Below are 21,226 nucleotides of genomic sequence, written 5' to 3' on the forward strand. Positions count from 1 at the left end.
TGTACAAGAATATAACTACTATAATACTGCCCCCTATCTGCAAGAATATAACTACTATAATACTGCCCCTATGTACAAGAATATAACTACTATAATACTGCCCCTATGTACAAGAATATAACTACTATAATACTGCCCCTATGTACAAGAATATAACTACTATAATACTGCCCCATATGTACAAGAATATAACTACTATAATACTGCCCCCTATCTGCAAGAATATAACTACTATAATACTGCCCCTATGTACAAGAATATAACTACTATAATACTGCCCCTATGTACAAGAATATAACTACTATAATACTGCCCCTATGTACAAGAATATAACTACTATAATACTGCCCCTATGTACAAGAATATAACTACTATAATACTGCCCCTATGTACAAGAATATAACTACTATAATACTGCCCCATATGTACAAGAATATAACTACTATAATACTGCCCCCTATCTGCAAGAATATAACTACTATAATACTGCCCCTATGTACAAGAATATAACTACTATAATACTGCCCCTATGTACAAGAATATAACTACTATAATACTGCCCCTATGTACAAGAATATAACTACTATAATACTGCCCCTATGTACAAGAATATAACTACTATAATACTGCCCCCTATGTACAAGAATATAACTACTATAATACTGCCCCCTATCTGCAAGAATATAACTACTATAATACTGCCCCTATCTGCAAGAATATAACTACTATAATACTGCTCCTATGTACAAGAATATAACTACTATAATACTGCTCCTATGTACAAGAATATAACTACTATAATACTGCTCCTATGTACAAGAATATAACTACTATAATACTGTCCCTATCTGCAAGAATATAACTACTATAATACTGCCCCTATGTACAAGAATATAACTACTATAATACTGCCCCCTATGTACAAGAATATAACTACTTTAATACTGCCCCCTATCTGCAAGAATATAACTACTATAATACTGCCCCTATGTACAAGAATATAACTACTATAATACTGCCCCTATGTACAAGAATATAACTACTATAATACTGCCCCTATGTACAAGAATATAACTACTATAATACTGCCCCTATGTACAAGAATATAACTACTATAATACTGCCCCCTATGTACAAGAATATAACTACTATAATACTGCCCCCTATCTGCAAGAATATAACTACTATAATACTGCCCCTATGTACAAGAATATAACTACTATAATACTGCCCCTATGTACAAGAATATAACTACTATAATACTGCCCCTATGTACAAGAATATAACTACTATAATACTGCCCCCTATGTACAAGAATATAACTACTATAATACTGCCCCCTATCTGCAAGAATATAACTACTATAATACTGCCCCTATGTACAAGAATATAACTACTATAATACTGCCCCTATGTACAAGAATATAACTACTATAATACTGCCCCTATGTACAAGAATATAACTACTATAATACTGCCCCATATGTACAAGAATATAACTACTATAATACTGCCCCCTATCTGCAAGAATATAACTACTATAATACTGCCCCTATGTACAAGAATATAACTACTATAATACTGCTCCTATGTACAAGAATATAACTACTATAATACTGCTCCTATGTACAAGAATATAACTACTATAATACTGTCCCTATCTGCAAGAATATAACTACTATAATACTGCCCCTATGTACAAGAATATAACTACTATAATACTGCCCCCTATGTACAAGAATGTAACTACTATAATACTGACCCCTATCTGCAAGAATATAACTACTATAATACTACCCCTATGTACAAGAATATAACTACTATAATACTGCCCCTATGTACAAGAATATAACTACTATAATACTGCCCCTATGTACAAGAATATAACTACTATAATACTGCCCCTATGTACAAGAATATAACTACTATAATACTGCCCCTATGTACAAGAATATAACTACTATAATACTGCCCCATATGTACAAGAATATAACTACTATAATACTGCCCCCTATCTGCAAGAATATAACTACTATAATACTGCCCCTATGTACAAGAATATAACTACTATAATACTGCTCCTATGTACAAGAATATAACTACTATAATACTGCTCCTATGTACAAGAATATAACTACTATAATACTGTCCCTATCTGCAAGAATATAACTACTATAATACTGCCCCTATGTACAAGAATATAACTACTATAATACTGCCCCCTATGTACAAGAATGTAACTACTATAATACTGACCCCTATCTGCAAGAATATAACTACTATAATACTGCCCCTATGTACAAGAATATAACTACTATAATACTGCCCCTATGTACAAGAATATAACTACTATAATACTGCCCCTATGTACAAGAATATAACTACTATAATACTGCCCCTATGTACATGAATATAACTACTATAATACTGCTCCTATGTACAAGAATATAACTACTATAATACTGCCCCTATGTACAAGAATATAACTACTATAATACTGCCCCCTATGTACAAGAATATAACTACTATAATACTGCCCCTATGTACAAGAATATAACTACTATAATACTGCCCCTATGTACAAGAATATAACTACTATAATACTGCCCCTATGTACATGAATATAACTACTATAATACTGCTCCTATGTGCAAGAATATAACTACTATAATACTGCCCCTATGTACAAGAATATAACTACTATAATACTGCCCCTATGTACAAGAATATAACTACTATAATACTGCCCCTATGTACAAGAATATAACTACTATAATACTGCCCCTATATACAAGAATATAACTACTATAATACTGCCCCCTATGTACAAGAATATAACTACTATAATACTGCCCCTATGTACAAGAATATTACTATAATACTGCTCCTATGTACAAGAATATAACTACTATAATACTGCTCCTATGTACAAGAATATAACTACTATAATACTGTCCCTATCTGCAAGAATATAACTACTATAATACTGCCCCTATGTACAAGAATATAACTACTATAATACTGCCCCCTATGTACAAGAATATAACTACTATAATACTGCCCCCTATGTACAAGAATATAACTACTATAATACTGCCCCTATGTACAAGAATATAACTACTATAATACTGCCCCTATGTACAAGAATATAACTACTATAATACTGCCCCTATGTACAAGAATATAACTACTATAATACTGCCCCTATGTACAAGAATATAACTACTATAATACTGCCCCATATGTACAAGAATATAACTACTATAATACTGCCCCCTATCTGCAAGAATATAACTACTATAATACTGCCCCTATGTACAAGAATATAACTACTATAATACTGCTCCTATGTACAAGAATATAACTACTATAATACTGCTCCTATGTACAAGAATATAACTACTATAATACTGTCCCTATCTGCAAGAATATAACTACTATAATACTGCCCCTATGTACAAGAATATAACTACTATAATACTGCCCCCTATGTACAAGAATGTAACTACTATAATACTGACCCCTATCTGCAAGAATATAACTACTATAATACTGCCCCTATGTACAAGAATATAACTACTATAATACTGCTCCTATGTACAAGAATATAACTACTATAATACTGCTCCTATGTACAAGAATATAACTACTATAATACTGACCCCTATGTACAAGAATATAACTACTATAATACTGACCCCTATCTGCAAGAATATAACTACTATAATACTGCCCCTATGTACAAGAACATAACTACTATAATACTGCCCCCTATGTACAAGAATATAACTACTATAATACTGACCCCTATCTGCAAGAATATAACTACTATAATACTGCCCGTATGTACAAGAATATAACTACTATAATACTGCTCCTATGTACAAGAATATAACTACTATAATACTGCCCCCTATGTACAAGAATATAACTACTATAATACTGACCCCTATCTGCAAGAATATAACTACTATAATACTGTCCCTATATACAAGAATATAACTACTATAATACTGCCCCCTATGTACAAGAATATAACTACTATAATACTGACCCCTATCTGCAAGAATATAACTACTATAATACTGCTTCTATATACAAGAATATAACTACTATAATACTGCTCCTATGTACAAGAATATAACTACTATAATACTGCTCCTATGTACAAGAATATAACTACTATAATACTGTCCCCTATCTGCAAGAATATAACTACTATAATACTGTCCCTATATACAAGAATATAACTACTATAATACTGCCCCTATGTACAAGAATATAACTACTATAATACTGCTCCTATGTACAAGAATAAAACTACTATAATACTGTCCCCTATGTACAAGAATATAACTACTATAATACTGCCCCCTATGTACAAGAATATAACTACTATAATACTGCCCCTATGTACAAGAATATAACTACTATAATACTGCTCCTATGTACAAGAATATAACTACTATAATACTGTCCCTATCTGCAAGAATATAACTACTATAATACTGTCCCCTATGTACAAGAATATAACTACTATAATACTGCCCCCTATCTGCAAGAATATAACTACTATAATACTGCCCCTATGTACAAGAATATAACTACTATAATACTGCTCCTATGTACAGGAATATAGCTACTATAATACTGCTCCTATGTACAAGAATATAACTATTATAATACTGCTCCTATGTACAAGAATATAACTACTATAATACTGCCCCTATGTACAAGAATATAACTACTATAATACTGCCCCTATGTACAAGAATATAACTATTATAATACTGCTCCTATGTACAAGAATATAACTACTATAATACTGTCCCTATCTGCAAGAATATAACTATTATAATACTGTCCCTATATACAAGAATGTAACTACTATAATAGTGCCCCTATGTACAAGAATATAACTACTATAATACTGCCCCTATGGACAAGAATATAACTACTATAATACTGCCCCTATGTACAAGAATATAACTACTATAATACTGCCCCTATGGACAAGAATATAACTACTATAATACTGCCCCCTGTGTACAAGAATATAACTACTATAATACTTCCCCCTATCTGCAAGAATATAACTACTATAATACTGACCCCTATCTGCAAGAATATAACTACTATAATACTGCTTCTATATACAAGAATATAACTACTATAATACTGCTCCTATGTACAAGAATATAACTACTATAATACTGCTCCTATGTACAAGAATATAACTACTACAGTATAATACTGTCCCCTATCTGCAAGAATATAACTACTATAATACTGTCCCTATATACAAGAATATAACTACTATAATACTGCCCCTATGTACAAGAATATAACTACTATAATACTGCTCCTATGTACAAGAATAAAACTACTATAATACTGTCCCCTATGTACAAGAATATAACTACTATAATACTGCCCCCTATGTACAAGAATATAACTACTATAATACTGCCCCTATGTACAAGAATATAACTACTATAATACTGCTCCTATGTACAAGAATATAACTACTATAATACTGTCCCTATCTGCAAGAATATAACTACTATAATAATGTCCCCTATGTACAAGAATATAACTACTATAATACTGCCCCCTATCTGCAAGAATATAACTACTATAATACTGCCCCTATGTACAAGAATATAACTACTATATACTGCTCCTATGTACAGGAATATAGCTACTATAATACTGCTCCTATGTACAAGAATATAACTATTATAATACTGCTCCTATGTACAAGAATATAACTACTATAATACTGCCCCTATGTACAAGAATATAACTACTATAATACTGCCCCTATGTACAAGAATATAACTATTATAATACTGCTCCTATGTACAAGAATATAACTACTATAATACTGTCCCTATCTGCAAGAATATAACTATTATAATACTGTCCCTATATACAAGAATGTAACTACTATAATAGTGCCCCTATGTACAAGAATATAACTACTATAATACTGCCCCTATGGACAAGAATATAACTACTATAATACTGCCCCTATGTACAAGAATATAACTACTATAATACTGCCCCTATGTACAAGAATATAACTACTATAATACTGCTCCTATGTACAAGAATATAACTACTATAATACTGCCCCTATGGACAAGAATATAACTACTATAATACTGCCCCCTGTGTACAAGAATATAACTTCTATAATACTTCCCCCTATCTGCAAGAATATAACTACTATAATACTGCCCCTATGTACAAGAATATAACTAATATAATACTGCTCCTATGTACAAGAATATAACTACTATAATACTGCCCCTATGTACAAGAATATAACTACTATAATACTGCCCCCTGTGTACAAGAATATAACTACTATAATACTGCTCCTATGTACAAGAATATGACTACTATAATACTGCCCCTATCTGCAAGAATATGACTACTATAATATTGCCCCCTGTGTACAAGAATATAACTATATGAACATAACTACTATAATACTACCCCCATGTAAAAGAATATAACTACTATAGTACTGTGGGGTACCACAGGGCTCTGTCCTGGGCCCTGTATTGTTCAACATCTTTATCATCGATTTAGATGAAGGAATTGAGGGTAAACTGATTAAATTTGCTGATGACACAAAGCTAGGAGGGATAGCTAATACTAGAGAAGAGAGAGAGAGGATTCAAAAAGATTTAAATAAACTGGAGAAGTGGGCAGCAACTAACAGAATGGTTTTTAACAGGGAAAAATGCAAAGTACTACATCTGGGCAATAAAAATGAAAAAAGCATATACATAATGGGAGGAATAGGGCTAAGTGACAGCACATGTGAAAAAGACTTGGGTATATTAATAGATCACAGACTGAATATGAGTCAACAGTGTGATGCAGCAGCAAAAGAGGCAAATGTAATTCTAGGATGTATTAACAGAAGCATACAGTCTAGATCACGTGAAGTCATTATTTCCCTCTACTCCTCTTTGGTCAGACCTCATCTGGAATATTGTGTCCAGTTTTGGGCACCACATTTTAAAAAAGACATCATCAAACTGGAGCAAGTTCAGAAAAGAGCGACCAGAATGGTGACCGGTCTGCAAACCCTGTCTTAAGAGGAAAGGTTGCAGGATTTGGGAATGTTTAGTTTGCAAAAGAGAAGACTGAGAGGAGACTTAATAGCTGTCTACAAATATCTAAAGGGCTGTCACATTGTAGAAGGATCAACTTTATTCTCATTTGCACAAGGAAAGACTAGAAGCAATGGGATGAAACTGAATGGGAGGAGACACAAATTAGATACTAGAAAACACTTTTTGACAGTTAGAGTGATCAATGAATGGAACAGGCTGCCACGAGAAGTGGTGAGTTCTCCTTCAATGGAAGTCTTCAAACAGAGGCTGGACAGACATCTGACTGTGATGATTTAGCGAATCCTGCTTTGAGCAGGGGGTTGGACCAGATGGCCCAGGAGGTCCCTTCCAACTCTCCGATTCTATGATTCTAATACTGCCCCCTATGTACAAGAATGCAACTGCTATAATACTGCCCCCATGTATAAGAATATAACTACTATAATACTGCCCCTTATGCATAGGAATATATCAAACAATTAACCATATTAATATATCACCTCACCAATATACACTTTAGAGTGATGATTAGAGTTGAGCGATACCGTCCGATACTTCAAAGTATCGTATCGGATGGTATCGGCCGATCTTTAAAAAAAGTATCGGTATCGCCGATTCCGATACCGGAAGTCCCATTCAAGTCTATGGGACTTCCGGTATCGGAATAAGAAAAACCCTTTCCTGCCCTTGTACAGCCTCTCTGGGGTCTGTACGGGCCTTTCGGGGGGCTGTGCCGGCCTGCCAGGGGGTCTGTGCAGGCTCCGGTGGTCTGTGCCGGCCTGCCGGTGGTCTGTGCAGGCTCCGGGGGGCTGTGCCGGCCTGCCGGGGGGCTGTGCCGGCCTGCCGGGGGGCTGTGCAGGCTCCGGGGGGCTGTGCCGGCCTGCCGGGGGGCTGTGCCGGCCTGCCGGGGGGCTGTGCAGGCTCCGGGGGGCTGTGCCGGCCTGCCGGGGGGCTGTGCCGGCCTGCCGGTGGTCTGTGCAGGCTCCGGGGGTCTGTGCAGGCATCGTCCGATGGGACTACAAGTCCCATCGGGCGATGCCTGCTACCATGACAGTGATTGACACATTAGCCAATGATGGGACAGTAGTAGTCCCATCATCCGGCTAATGTGTTAAATGTAAAAAAAAAAAAAAAAAAAAAAATTACATGCTACATACATACAACATGCATACTACATACATGCTACATTCATACTACATACTACATACATGCTACATTCATACTACATACTACATACATGCTACATTCATACTACATAAATACTACATGCAACATACATACTACATATATACTACATGCATGCTACATACATACTGCATGCTACATACATACCACATATATACTACATACATACTACATGCATGCTACATGCTACATACATAACACATATATACTACATGCATGCTACATACATACTACATGCTACATACTACATATATACTACATGCATGCTACATACTACATGCTACATACATACTACATGCATGCTACATACATACTACATACATACTACATATATACTACATGCATGCTACATACATACTACATGCTACATACTACATGCATGCTACATACATACTACATGCTACATACTACATATATACTACATGCATGCTACATACATACTACATACATACTACATATATACTACATGCATGCTACATACTACATGCTACATACATACTACATATATACTACATTCATACTACATACTACATATATACTACATACATACTACATACATACTACATACATACTACATGCATGCTACATACATACTACATGCATGCTACATACATACCACATACATACTACATGCTACATACATACCACATATATACTACATACATACAATACATTCATACAATACATACATAGACATACAGTACATATAACATAGAGTAACATACTTACCAATACTTGTCACATTGTTCCCCGAAGCCATTGTCTATTCCGGGATAAATATTAACATAACAAACCACAAAAATACTCACCCACGATCCGAAGCAGTCCACGAGTGTGTCCCACGACGATCTTGGGTAGAGAACTGCAGCATCAGATGATGCTGCCGTTCTCTACGGGCTGCAGGAATCCAATGACGGAAGGTAGGTATCCTTCCGCACTGTATTCCTCCGCCACTTAAAAAAAAAAAAGTCCCTAGTCTCACTTTATGCCATTGCTGTGTGGGAAATTCCCACACAGCAATGGCATAAAGTGAGACTAGGGACTTTTTTTTTTTAAGTGGCGGAGGAATACAGTGCGGAAGGATACCTACCTTCCGTCATTGGATTCCTACAGCCCGTAGAGAACGGCAGCATCATCTGATGCTGCAGTTCTCTACCCAAGATCGTCGTGGGACACACTCGTGGACTGCTTCGGATCGTGGGTGAGTATTTTTGTGGTTTGTTATGTTAATATTTATCCCGGAATAGACAATGGCTTCGGGGAACAATGTGACAAGTATTGGTAAGTATGTTACTCTATGTTATATGTACTGTATGTCTATGTATGTATTGTATGAATGTATTGTATGTATGTAGTATATATGTGGTATGTATGTAGCATGCATGTAGCATGCATGTAGTATGTATGTAGTATGTATGTAGTATGTATGTAGCATGTATGTAGCATGCAGTATGTATGTAGTATATATGTAGTATGTATGTAGTATATATGTAGTATGTAGTATGTATGTAGCATGCATGTAGTATATATGTAGTATGTATGTAGCATGTAGTATATATGTAGCATGCAGTATGTATGTAGTATGTATGTAGTATGCATGTAGTATGTATGTAGTATGTATGTAGCATGCAGTATGTATGTAGCATGTATGTAGTATGTATGTAGTATATATGTAGTATGTATGTAGCATGCATGTAGTATGTATGTAGTATGTATGTAGCATGCAGTATGTATGTAGCATGTATGTAGTATGTATGTAGTATATATGTAGTATGTATGTAGTATGTATGTAGTATGTATGTAGTATGTATGTAGCATGCAGTATGTATGTAGCATGTATGTAGTATGTATGTAGTATATATGTAGCATGCATGTAGTATGTATGTAGCATGTAGTATTTTTTTTTTTTTTTTTTTTTTTTTAACATTTAACACATTAGCCGGATGATGGGACTACTACTGTCCCATCATTGGCTAATGTGTCAATCACTGTCATGGTAGCAGGCATCGCCCGATGGGACTTGTAGTCCCATCGGACGATGCTTGCACAGACCCCCGGACATCAGCACAGCCCCCCGGCAGGCCGGCACAGCCCCCCGGCAGGCCGGTACAGACCCCCACAGGGTGCACAGACCACCGGCAGGCCGGCACAGCCCCCCGGCAGGCCGGTACAGACCCCGGGCAGTCCACACAGCCCCCCGGCAGGCCGGCACAGCCCCCCGGCAGGCCGGCAGAGACCCCCGGAAGGCCCGAAATGACGGCGCATCATGATGCGCACACACCGCGCATCATGATGACGTCAGGCCGTCAATCAACTGAACTTCCGATTCCGATGCCGAATTCCGATATTGAAAAAATATCGGAAGTCGGTATCGGAATTCCGATACAGCAAGTATCGGCCGATACCCGATACTTGCGGTATCGGAATGCTCAACACTAGTGATGATACCAGACAGGTGGTACTTTATTTTGTGTGGACGTTTATCCATCATAGCTTCTTTCTTTCTCAGGTTCTAAAAGAAAAGAAAGCAATTTCCCGGCAGAGTGCGATCCTAATGCAGAGTGTGCAACCTAACGAGATGCTGATTAAAGCTCTGGAGGACGTCCGCTCATTGACCACAACTCTGGAGGTCACCAAGCAAGAACTGCTTATGAAGGTGCCTGTTGATCTTAATAGCACATACACATACCGACTCTGCTGGGCATCCTGCTCTGTCATGTCCTCCAGAGCTGCTGACCCTGTTCTCAGAGGACTAAAAAAATGTCCCAATATGAATGAGTTAACCAACAAGAGGAAGCCCAACCACAAAATCGGTCAGATCCCATATACACGTGTTTGGTGGGTCACGTGATCCCACTCCGGTATCACACCATCAATAGAGTGAGAGAAGAGTGAACAGTCCCAAGAACCTTTATAACATGCAAACCGAAAGGTCCATAAAACAATCACCCACAGGGGATAAATGAACGGGATAAAAGCCCGGTGAGAAGAGAGTCACAATCCCCTGCTTAGAGATCGATATGGCAGCGTGGCTCCAGATACTTCTCCGTATAGGCTCCTCCGGCAGTATTTCAGGGGCAATCCAGGTTTCTCCAAGTCTCTCTGGGGTGCTTGCCGCAGCCTCAGCATCCAACACAGGATGTATCTTACACGTCTCTCCCCTCAGAAGGAGAGAAAATTCCTCCTTACGGGGCGTGGCAGGAGCTCATCTCACATTGTTTGACTATTCTTACTCGTCTCTCTCCTCAGAAGGAGAGAAAATTCCTCCTTACGGGGAGGTGGCAGGAGCTCATCTCACATTGTTTGACTATTCTTACTCGTCTCTCTCCTCAGAAGGAGAGAAAATTCCTCCTTACGGGGCGTGGCAGGAGCTCATCTCACATTGTTTGACTATTCTTACTCGTCTCTCTCCTCAGAAGGAGAGAAAATTCCTCCTTACGGGGAGGTGGCAGGAGCTCATCTCACATTGTTTGACTATTCTTACTCGTCTCTCTCCTCAGAAGGAGAGAAAATTCCTCCTTACGGGGAGGTGGCAGGAGCTCATCTCACATTGTTTGACTATTCTTACTCATCTCTCTCCTCAGAAGGAGAGAAAATTCCTCCTTACGGGGAGGTGGCAGGAGCTCATCTCACATTGTTTGACTATTCTTACTCATCTCTCTCCTCAGAAGGAGAGAAAATTCCTCCTTACGGGGCGGTGGCAGGAGCTCATCTCACATTGTTTGACTATTCTTACTCGTCTCTCCCCTCAGAAGGAGAGAAAATTCCTCCTTACAGGGGAGGTGGCAGGAGCTCATCTCACATTGTTTGACTATTCTTACTCGTCTCTTTCCTCAGAAGGAGAGAAAATTCCTCCTTACGGGGCGGTGGCAGGAGCTCATCTCACATTGTTTGACTATTCTTACTCGTCTCTCTCCTCAGAAGGAGAGAAAATTCCTCCTTACAGGGGAGGTGGCAGGAGCTCATCTCACATTGTTTGACTATTCTTACTCATCTCTCTCCTCAGAAGGAGAGAAAATTCCTCCTTACAGGGGAGGTGGCAGGAGCTCATCTCACATTGTTTGACTATTCTTACTCATCTCTCTCCTCAGAAGGAGAGAAAATTCCTCCTTACGGGGCGGTGGCAGGAGCTCATCTCACATTGTTTGACTATTCTTACTCGTCTCTCTCCTCAGAAGGAGAGAAAATTCCTCCTTACGGGGGAGGTGGCAGGAGCTCATCTCACATTGTTTGACTATTCTTACTCGTCTCTCTCCTCAGAAGGAGAGAAAATTCCTCCTTACGGGGAGGTGGCAGGAGCTCATCTCACATTGTTTGACTATTCTTACTCGTCTCTCTCCTTAGAAGGAGAGAAAATTCCTCCTTACGGGGAGGTGGCAGGAGCTCATCTCACATTGTTTGAGTATTTTATCAATAGGCATAGTTTGTCCTCTGCTCTACAGGTCAACAAGCCACAGAGTCCCACACAAGGGTCAATCAAGATATTATCACGTGTCGATTGTTCAATGATCTTGCGTCCCTTGTACTGCAAAGACAGCAGGCAATACCCTGTAGGAGCTGATATAAGAGGCAAACAGCAGTCATTCATATATATCAAGAGTAAACTTTTAAAACTCATAAGACAACAGTCTATAGTTCTTTGGTTCTTCACCTACTGAAAATAGACGTCTGGGTAATTAAGATTAAATTCTGAGTCGTCACATTAGAGGGGATACACAGAATGATACAGGGCAACAAGACAACACTCATAAAATCAGCAAAAATATGACCATGGACAGAATGATACCCCACACACCATGTCACACCATCACAGGTGTCTTGGTTGGGGTGGAGTATGAGTAAAATCTCTTTGTTTCCTTCCTTATTTTTGACAGGTAGCAAGCTTAGAGTTGGAATTATTGGAAAGGCCAACTCAAGAAGAATTTCACACAGTCAAGGAAAGCTTGAATGTCGTAAACACAGAAAAAAGTCAAATAGAAGAAGAGCTGAAGGTGACGAAAGAAAAGTGCACACTATTGGAAGAAAGAGGTATGGAGAAGAGTGGTGGTTATCTAATGTCCTCCAGAAAGCTAGACCTAACAGAAACCCATCTGTCATTTATCTAGTGATGTGTCTCTAGCTTCTTCTGGAGGAAAACTCGACAAATCTTATCTAACTGGCATTCATAAGTATGGAATGACCAGGGCCTGGCATGGACCGCGTCATGTCAGTGAGCAATGTGTTTTCTTGCAGTTAAATCCCTGGAAGAAGAACTACAGAGAAAGGAGGCATTGGCCGTCTCACTGGATGATAAATCTGTGGTGGCAGCACTTGTCTCACCGCCGGCATCTCCTCCTCCGCCACCACCGCCACCACCGCCACCTGCTTTCCCTCTTATCAAGGCTCCTGAAGAGTAAGGCTCTACCATGTTGGGTCCTGGGATTGGCAGTGCTGTAAGAGGTCTTTAGAGATGTGGGAACTCATAAAAGCTCCACATTTGGTCTATCTCTTCCCAGGATGTGCTCTACTTGTCAGTGTTTCGGGATCTTCAGTGTCCCTTTATTTTTATCTCAATCTTAATATCTACTCTATATGTCACTTGCATTGAGGCTGGTTTTACATTGTTCCTGTGGACTGGGCTGAGCACTGTGTCCAGGTCCAAATCACCTAACAAAGGGATTCTTGAGGAACTCTTGATGGAGACCTTCAGTATAATGGAAGTTACCATTTCATGTCCAAAGTGACTCCATCTGTCCCGTTGTACTGAATGTCTCCATTGTGGCCTCAGTGGGGATTCTATCTCATCCTTTTTTTAATATGTTTGATAAATGTCAACTAAGCCTAATGGTGACATATTGGTAAAGAATGTTTTTTTTTTTCGTACAGCCCCCTGGCGATTATAAAACAGAGGCGAGGGCAGCGCAAGTCAGAGGGGTCACCAGTGATTGGTAAGCAACGATGGCTTCAGAAAATTTCCTATGGTGGTCAATATGTGTCCTGTATGGAGCTTGTGCTCTGGGCACAGTCATGGGGACCAGAAAAGGGTCTCCTCCAAACTGTTCCCACAAAGCTGAAGCTACAGTTGTCCACAATGTCATGTGCTGAAGTATTAAGATTTCCTCTACAGCATTATCTTCCTCCACCATCTGTGCAGGGACACAATGCAGTCAAGGGGTAACCTTCTCCTGGAAATACCAAACCCAGACTCCTCCATAAGACGCCAGATGGAGAAGTGCGATCCGTCACTGCACAGGACATGTCTCCTCCAGAGTCAATTGGTGGCGGCTTTACACCACTCCATTCGACACTCAGCATTGTGCTTAGTGATGTATGGTTGCAGGCACTGCTCGGCCATGTAGCTCCGGGCGGGAGTGTAGTGTTTGTGCTGATGGCATGTTGGGGGGGGGATGATGCCGAATGTTATATTCCGGGAGGCATTAGGGCTGGATGTTATACACCGGGGGGGGGGGAATGGAACTGAGAATTCGGAATGCAGTGACTCAGATCAATGACCTTCTCCATATAGCGGGACGTGTTTGTGATGTTTGAGGGTTGGTTTGTGGTTCTTGTTGGGATTATCTATTCTGTGCACCGGTAGCGTCACTATTCTCCATCCCGCTCATATGAAGTTGTTGTATCGGCAGGTGACCCTGATGTCCGAGCGGAAGCCGTGCGAGAAATGATGGAAAGAATCAAGACAGGCGTGATACTGAGGCCAGCTCGGAATAACAGAAAGGTTCATCTTTATCATTACTATCTCTCCACAATCTCAGAATCTTAGCTAATAATCCTAACTTATCCGTGTCACACACCCAGAGCTTCGAGGTAAAAAGTCCAGAGATGGAGAACTAGTAGAGACACTGGGGCCCGAATTATCCTTTGCGGGTCTTTTTATGTCACACCTTTTTTTTTTAGGGTTGTGATATTCGTTTATTTTTTTTCCAAAATTCATCACCAGAGCGCATGTGGTCCATACATTTTTTTTTGCAAAATAAAACAGAGATTTTACTTTATTTCAACCTTTTTATAGCAAAACTTTCAGGCCTACATAAAATCGATCCAGGGGGACTTGCATAAAAAATGTTACCACTTTTTAAAAAGTCAGAATTAACTAATCGGCCAGAAACATTGGTGGATAAAAAAGAAAAAATATAACTTAAAAAAATTTTCACAAATGAAAGACCAACTAAAAACACCAAAACTAGGCAAAAAGGACAGAAAAGTATGAATGAATGTGGCCCTCAATCATTGAATACAGAACTTTTTTGGAGAAGGGTGTCTCCTCTGGTTTGATAAACATGGTGCCCGTCCTTCCAGTAACACCAGTCCTACAGGACAGACTGGTCTCCAATCATACACTGCCTATGGGGTCCGTCTCACAATAGGGTGGTACCGGTGGCCGGCTGTCCTCCGTCTGCCAGACTTCTGCCTAGTAATATTCCTTTACTCCAGAGATAATAGACCATGATTGGTTCCATGTTTAGAAATATTCTGGATTCTTGTCACTCATTGATAAGTATAACATTTTTTTATCAAGTATAGAACCACCAGAAAGACAAAAAGAAAATTTGACCAAAATTTTGGAAAGGGTCAACATTTCTGTAGATCACTTTCTGGATTGGGACACGTCATGGAGACAGGTTTTGACCGCAGATATTGGTGGGGTCTTACTCACACTTCTGACTTGTCTATACGGCATTTCTTTTTTTCTTACTGATATCTACAATTTCTTTGCTCTGGCAGGATCAGGCTGCGGTGACCAGCAAGCGTAAGAGCGTCATCTGTCAGCTCCAAGGAATATTGATGGTGAGTGCGACCTGGAAGTGATCGATAGATCTGCAGTATCGGGGCAGACCGACAATATCCAATGTAGCCGATGTCCATCAACTCCGATAGCGGAGTCTGAAATAGCCCCTTTGTGTAGCAGTGGGGATGCGCTCACTTCCCCCCCATTCATTGCCTAAGGGACTGCCTGACAATCCGAACAGAGGGGTGACGAGCAAAGGAGACCACTGCTCCATTCTGACTGAGCATTTAACAACCCCAACATGGAGAGGTCTCACTGGTCCTGACGAAAGGTATAATATTGCGATATTGGCCCCTTCAACAGTTTGAACAGTAAACAGCAGAAATCTGCAACCAGCTCTAAAGGTAACTGAGGTATTAATGTATAGAGAAAACTAACGTCCAATGCAGCGTTCACATCACCAAGACCCTGAAAGAAAGTAATGGCCTCTGTTTCTCCTTCAGGACACTGCGAGGAAACCAACACGAAAACCAAGCCGCCGGCGAACGAGCCGAAAAGCCAAGGAAAGCGAGCTGGAGTCAGTGCTACAAAGACGCCGTAAAATAGTAGATATTCCTCAAAAGACGGAAACTGTCCCGAAGACAGAAACTAATACAGAGAGCTCGGAGAGAAGTAAGTCAGCGGACGGGAGAAGGAAAAGAGCAACGCTCAGATGGTTACAAGAGGCAGCATGATGGCAGTTATATTCATGTACATAGGGGGCAGTATTATAGTAGTTATATTCTTGTACATAGGTGCAGTATTATAGTAGTTATATTCTTGTACATAGGGGCAGTATTATAGTAGTTATATTCATGTACATAGGGGGCAGTATTATAGTAGTTATATTCTTGTACATAGGGGCAGAATTATAGTAGTTATATTCTTGTACATAGGGGCAGTATTATAGTAGTTACATTCTTGTACATAGGGGGCAGTATTATAGTAGTTATATTCTTGTACATAGGGGCAGTGTTATAGTGGTTATATTCTTGTACATAGGGGCAGTATTATAGTAGTTATATTCTTGTACATAGGGGGCAGTATTATAGTAGTTATATTCTTGTACATAGAGGTAGTATTATGGTAGGTATATTCTTGTACATAGGGAGCAGTATTATAGTAGTTATATTCTTGTATATAGGGGCAGTATTATAGTAGTTATATTCTTGTACATAGGGGGCAGTATTATAGTAGTTATATCCTTGTATATAGGGGCAGTATTATAGTAGTTATATTCTTGTACATAGGAGCAGTACTATAGTAGTTATATTCTTGTACATAGGAGCAGTATTATAGTAGTTATATTCATGTATATAGGGGGCAGTATTATAGTAGTTATATTCTTGTATATAGGGGCAGTATTATAGTAGTTATATTCTTGTATATAGGGGCAGTATTATAGTAGTTATATTCATGTACATAGGGTGCAGTATTATAGTAGTTATATTCTTGTACATAGGAGCAGTATTATAGTAGTTATATTCTTGTACATAGGGGCAGTATTATAGTAGTTATATTCTTGTACATAGGGGGCAGTATTATAGTAGTTATATTCTTGTATATAGGGGCAGTATTATAGTAGTTATATTCTTGTACATAGGGGCAGTATTATAGTAGTTATATTCTTGTACATAGGGGCAGTATTATAGTAGTTATATTCTTGTACATAGGGGCAGTATTATAGTAGTTATATTCTTGTACATAGGGAGCAGTATTATAGTAGTTATATTCTTGTATAAAGGAGCAGTATTATAGTAGTTATATTCTTGTACATAGGGAGCAGTATTATAGTAGTTACATTCTTGTACATAGGGGCAGTATTATAGTAGTTATATTATATTCTTGCACATAGGGGGCAGTATTATAGTAGTTATAGTCTTGTACATAGGAGGCAGTATTATAGTAGTTATATTCTTGTACATAGGGGCAGTATTATAGTGGTTATATTCTTGTACATAGGGGCAGTATTATAGTAGTTATATTCTTGTACATAGGGGGCAGTATTATAGTAGTTATATTATATTCTTGCACATAGGGGGCAGTATTATAGTAGTTATAGTCTTGTACATAGGAGGCAGTATTATAGTAGTTATATTCTTGTACATAGGGGCAGTATTATAGTGGTTATATTCTTGTACATAGGGGCAGTATTATAGTAGTTATATTCTTGTACATAGGGGGCAGTATTATAGTAGTTATATTCTTGTACATAGGGGTAGTATTATAGTAGGTATATTCTTGTACATAGGGAGCAGTATTATAGTAGTTATATTCTTGTACATGGAGCAGTATTATAGTAGTTATATTCTTGTATATAGGGGCAGTATTATAGTAGTTATATTCTTGTACATAGGGGGCAGTATTATAGTAGTTATATTCTTGTATATAGGGGCAGTATTATAGTAGTTATATTCTTGTACATAGGAGCAGTACTATAGTAGTTATATTCTTGTATATAGGAGCAGTAGTATAGTAGTTATATACTTGTACATAGGGGCAGTATTATAGTAGTTATATTCTTGTACATAGGGGGCAGTATTATAGTAGTTATATTCTTGTACATATGGGCAGTATTATAGTAGTTATATTCTTATACATAGGGAGCAGTATTATAGTAGTTATATTCTTGTATATAGGAGCAGTAGTATAGTAGTTATATACTTGTACATAGGGGCAGTATTATAGTAGTTATATTCTTGTACATAGGGGGTAGTATTATATTCTTGTATGTAGAAAGCCATCTTGTAGGAGTTATAGATATATTTTTTATCGTATATAATTTGTGTAATATACCGTATTTCTCATCTATCTTTAGATTTATCTTTGATTCCAGATGATTCTCCGCCTGTAGATGTGACACCAATGAATAATGAGGATAAGTTAAGTTCTGAGAATCAGAAACCAAAGACCTCGGACCTGTGCGATAGTCAGAAGAGGAGTGAAGTAACATTGCAGTGACATGGATCCAAGAATATTCGCATCATGAAGCTGCAGAGAGACTTGTAATGTGATGGTTTGTTATCTATCTGTGGAGCAGCTAATATGACAGTGACTGTCCCAGGACTAAAGGATCTGCTGACACGGAGCCCCCTGCTGATCCAGGGCCCGACACACCGTTGTTTAAACAGCGTTCCTCTACTTTTCGTATCCACCAGAAATGACTAAAAAAATCTGACATTTTTATGATAAATTCTATTCCAACAGTAAATGCTCCCAGTAATGATTCCTGATATTGTATCTGTGGCGGCAGTGTGTGCACAAGGTCCTACTAGAGAGTTCCCAGATCATATTGATAACATACAAAGGAACAGGTCAATTCCCTCCTGGGCTTCTTGTCTGTCTACATCCACATGAGGCTGATGCTGAAGCTCCATATTAGGGGGAAAACTCCTTCCCAAACAGAAAAATGGCCTCTACTTCGGGATCATTGACCCATCTCTAGATGTTCTTTATAGCGCGGCGTCCAGGCTCTTCTTGAACTTCTTCCATGAATTGATCATCACAACATGATGAGTTCCATAGTCTCACTGCTCTTACCGTAAAATATCAATAGTCTCAGTCCTCTTACAGTAAAGAATCCATAGTCTCACTGCTTAGACAGTAAAGAATCCATAGTCTTACTGCTCTTACAGTAAAGAATCCATAGTCTCACTGCTCTTACAGTAAAGAATCCATAGTCTCGCTGCTCTTACAGTAAAGAATCCATAGTCTCACTGCTCTTACAGTAATGAATCCATAGCCGTACTGCTCTTACAGTAAAGAATCCATAGTCTCACTGCTTAGACAGTAAATAATCTATAATCTCACTGCTCTTACAGTAAAGAATCCATAGTCTCACTGCTCTTACAGTAAAGAATCCATAGTCTCACTGCTCTTACAGTAAAGAATCCATAGTCGTACTGCTCTTACAGTAAAGAATCCATAGTCTCACTGCTTAGACAGTAAATAATCTATAATCTCACTGCTCTTACAGTAAAGAATCCATAGTCTCACTGCTCTTACAGTAAAGAATCCATAGTCTCACTGCTTAGAAAGTAAAGAATCCATAGTCTTACTGCTCTTACAGTAAAGAATCCATAGTCTTGCTGCTCTTAAAGTAAAGAATCCATAGTCTCTCTGGTCTTACAGTAAAGAATCCATAGTCATACTGCTCTTACAGTATAGAATCCATAGTCTCACTGCTTAGACAGTAAATAATCTATAATATCACTGCTCTTACAGTAAAGAATCCATAGTCTCACTGCTCTTACAGTAAAGAATCCATAGTCTCACTGCTCTTACAGTAAAGAATCCATAGTCTCACTGCTTAGACAGTAAAGAATCCATAGTCTTACTGCTCTTACAGTAAAGAATCCATAGTCTCGCTGCTCTTACAGTAAAGAATCCATAGTCTCACTGCTCTTACAGTAAATAATCCATAGTCGTACTGCTCTTACAGTAAAGAATCCATAGTCTCACTGCTTAGACAGTAAATAATCTATAATCTCACTGCTCTTACAGTAAAGAATCCATAGCCTCACTGCTCTTACAGTAAAGAATCCATAGTCTCACTGCTTAGACAGTAAAGAATCCATAGTCTTACTGCTCTTACAGTAAAGAATCCATAGTCTTGCTGCTCTTACAGTAAAGAATCCATAGTCTCTCTGCTCTTACTGTAAAGAATCCATAGTCGTACTGCTCTTACAGTATAGAATCCATAGTCTCACTGCTTAGACAGTAAATAATCTATAATCTCACTGCTCTTACAGTAAAGAATCCATAGTCTCACTGCTCTTACAGTAAAGAATCCATAGTCTCACTGCTCTTACAGTAAAGAATCCATAGTCTCACTGCTTAGACAGTAAAGAATCCATAGTCTTGCTGCTCTTACAGTAAAGAATCCATAGTCTCACTGCTCAGACAGTAAAGAATCCATAATCTCGCTGCTCCTACAGTAAAGAATCCATAGTCTCACTGCTCTTACAGTAAAGAATCCATAGTTTCGCTGCTCTTACAGTAAAGAATCCATAGTCTCACTGCTCTTACAGTGAAGAATCCATAGTCTCACTGCTCATACAGTAAAGAATCCATAGTCTCGCTGCTCTTACAGTAAAGAATCCATAGCCATACTGCTTATATAGAAAAAAAATCCATAGTCTCG

General features: G+C 38.5%; 1 protein-coding gene across 1 annotated transcript in view; it reads left to right on the top strand.

The window, feature by feature from the left end:
* Positions 1 to 19,311, top strand: part of LOC141058880 (shootin-1-like) — a 53,604-nt gene extending 34,293 nt beyond the window's left edge. The window contains exons 9-16 of the mRNA XM_073555086.1: positions 10,828 to 10,974; positions 13,193 to 13,346; positions 13,551 to 13,710; positions 14,184 to 14,245; positions 14,942 to 15,033; positions 16,041 to 16,103; positions 16,548 to 16,716; positions 18,902 to 19,311. Coding sequence (XP_073411187.1) covers positions 10,828 to 10,974; positions 13,193 to 13,346; positions 13,551 to 13,710; positions 14,184 to 14,245; positions 14,942 to 15,033; positions 16,041 to 16,103; positions 16,548 to 16,716; positions 18,902 to 19,044 — 990 coding nt within the window. The 3' untranslated portion in view covers positions 19,045 to 19,311. The remainder of the gene's footprint in view (positions 1 to 10,827; positions 10,975 to 13,192; positions 13,347 to 13,550; positions 13,711 to 14,183; positions 14,246 to 14,941; positions 15,034 to 16,040; positions 16,104 to 16,547; positions 16,717 to 18,901) is intronic.
* The last annotated feature ends 1,915 nt before the right edge of the window (positions 19,312 to 21,226 follow it).

The sequence above is a fragment of the Dendrobates tinctorius genome, unplaced genomic scaffold (genome assembly GCF_039654945.1).
Source record: "Dendrobates tinctorius isolate UK_male_01 unplaced genomic scaffold, ASM3965494v1 ptg000216l, whole genome shotgun sequence".
In the NCBI taxonomy this organism is placed as follows: domain Eukaryota; kingdom Metazoa; phylum Chordata; class Amphibia; order Anura; family Dendrobatidae; genus Dendrobates; species Dendrobates tinctorius.